General features: G+C 41.9%; 1 protein-coding gene across 9 annotated transcripts in view; it reads left to right on the top strand.

The window, feature by feature from the left end:
• The first annotated feature begins 165 nt into the window (after nucleotides 1-165).
• Nucleotides 166-2555, top strand: part of tnikb (TRAF2 and NCK interacting kinase b) — a 23293-nt gene continuing 20903 nt past the window's right edge. For 3 of the 9 annotated variants that reach the window (XM_008307872.3, XM_008307874.3, XM_008307875.3), the window contains exon 1: nucleotides 1291-1902. In XM_008307872.3, the coding sequence (XP_008306094.1) occupies nucleotides 1846-1902 (57 nt within the window). In that variant the 5' untranslated portion in view covers nucleotides 1291-1845. Of the gene's footprint in view, nucleotides 249-1284; nucleotides 1903-2555 lie in introns of those variants that run through there. The other 6 variants (XM_017031506.2, XM_008307869.3, XM_025054343.1 and 3 more) reach the window with 5 other exon arrangements.

The following is a 2555-nucleotide window of genomic DNA, read 5'->3' on the forward strand; positions in this document are numbered from 1 at the left end:
ATAAATAATCAGTTAAACCACATTTTAGCGTTTGTGTGAACACAAAGTTTGTTCTGTCCAGTTGAATCTAATGAAGAAGGAACAATTATTATTTTGGGGTTGTTGAGTTTTAATCTCTAATTTTAATCCAAAATCTTTTCTTTTCTCTCTTTATTTTCTCTAGTCTCCTGTCATTCTTCACAGAATGAAGGTATCTCTCCTCTAGAAGAAAAGTCTCCACAGCGACCCAAAAATGCAGAAGCAAACAGGTAAAGTCTGAAAAATTACTTTATATTTAGATTCTTTCTGGACTCAATTAAATTAAAATGTGTTACACTAATGTTTGACAACTCAAGTTCAGACCAAAACTGTACAGATGTAAAGGTTCCCTCAGAAATACCCCCTACTGTCCGTTTCTTCCTTGCTGCAGTGGCGAGGCTTAGCCACTAGGTGCCGTCACAAAACCACAATTTCATCTGTAGAGTTCATTACCTACAATTTGAGGCTGTAATTAATTCACCAATGATTAATTGTCCGATCAATTAAAGGTAGTAAAAACTAAGTCGCTGGCTTCACCTCCTAGATGTAACTGTTTTGTGGTTTGTTTGCTCCTCCGTGACAGAAACTCAATGTGTTTTATTTCTAGACAACATTTGTGAATGCCTTCATTCTAGAGTTAAAGAAATAAACCAATATATGCTCCGTTATAATTTACATTTTTAGGCAGCATCTGCTAACTGATTAATCCTAAAATAACAATCCTTATATTTACTGACGATATAGAAAAGTATATCCTAGAACAGACTGGCTGTGTGTCTGTCCTGTAAGAAACCGCCGTCACTGATTTCCTTGTCTTTTATTCTCATCGTGTGATAACGTGTGGACTAACTCGGGATACTGTGACCTGAAACATTAACAAAGAAGCCTCAGCAGACATGAAAGATCAGCCACGAACATTCAAAGCCAGATTTCTTTAAAAACAATTGGAAATTTAAGGATCACCTATAGTTAAAAATAAGGCTAGAAATGGTTTTATGTTTTTTTGTTTTTTTTAATAAGTTGGGAGTAAGTAGAAAAAATTCAAGTATGTGATAACTTCATTTTTGGCCTAAAATATATATATTTTTATCTCATCATCATATGATCTCATATATATATTTATTATCAAATTGATGGACAATCTTTGATAAAGGACCAGAATTTAAGGTTTGAAAAATAACTTAATTTTTTTTCACTGAAGGTCAAAATGAAATTTATGCTGCACTCATCTCTATACTTTAATTTGTTTACAGTAAATATGAGTTTCTTAGACACAGGAACCGGGCTCTGTCCATTTGTATAAAAGAAACGTTCTTTGAAGGACAAATATATTCCTGTGTTGGTGTCAGTGTCATTGAAAGAGGTCTGTTGATGGATATGAACCAGTACCAGATGATGCTCTTTTCAGTTCTTACAACTGTAAATCTGACTCCAGAGAAGTCAGTGCCTCAACAGCCATGAACCTCACAGCACGTCACTGGCGCGCACGTATGAGCGCTCCTTTCTCTCCCTCCCTTTACCTCATCTCTCTCTCTCTCTCTCTATCTCTCTCCCTCTCTCTCTCTGGCGTGCACTGAGCAGCAGCACCAGCATGTAGCAGCAGCACCTGGAGCTGCGCGCACGTCTCCTCCTCCTCTTTCCACCAACCGACACTGGGAATATTTTTTAATTTTTTTTAGGGAGGGTGGGGGTATTTTTTTTTTTTTTTTTGGCTTTCGTTTTTATTGTATTTTTTATTTTAAGAGGGGAACTGTGCGTGTGCCCGTGTGCTCGCCTGCTCCCGGTCGATGCTCGTTGAGCAGGAAGCTTCCATCTTGAGAGAGAATCATGGCGAGCGACTCCCCGGCGCGGAGTCTGGATGAGATAGACCTGTCTGCACTACGGGTAAATGTCTGTGTGGATGTGTGTGTAGGCGCGTGCGTGCGTGCGTGGACACTGTCTACGCGCGCATATGAGGTGTAGAAGCACCTGTGAATCTCCTTCATTCTCAGATTTTTCTCCTTCACCTCCTTCACCCGCCAGAGATGCGTCTACCTGCGTCTCAGTGCGTGCGTGCGTGCGTGCGCGCGTGTGTGGTCTTTATACCCAGGAATGAAACATTTGAGAGAATCGGGTCGCCGTGCGCGCGCGCGTGGTCTCATGCGGTCTCTCTTCTTATTGTTTGTTTATTTGTTGTTTATTTTTTTTCCAAACCATAATTAGTGACGCCATGACAGGCCCTGAGCTGCCGATATTGCACGCGTAAACGCCACCTCCTTTCCCGTGCACGCGCGTCAGACCGTATCATTGCATTGCATTACACAGGGATGAGTGTGAGTGTCTAGGTCAGATGTGTGTTTCTGCTCCACACAACGGTCACACACACCCACGGACACACGGATAGATGTGTGTGCACGCTCACACACGCACAAAAAAACACACTGAATAATAAAGAAGCAACGACCGGGAACAATTTCCGCCATTTCGTGATGTTGTGGCGACAGCAGCAGCAGCAGCAGCAGTAATGCAGCACAGTGGGGGGGGGGGGGCGCGCGCGC

The sequence above is a fragment of the Cynoglossus semilaevis genome, chromosome 3 (assembly GCF_000523025.1).
Source record: "Cynoglossus semilaevis isolate Cse_v1.0 chromosome 3, Cse_v1.0, whole genome shotgun sequence".
NCBI lineage: Eukaryota > Metazoa > Chordata > Actinopteri > Pleuronectiformes > Cynoglossidae > Cynoglossus > Cynoglossus semilaevis.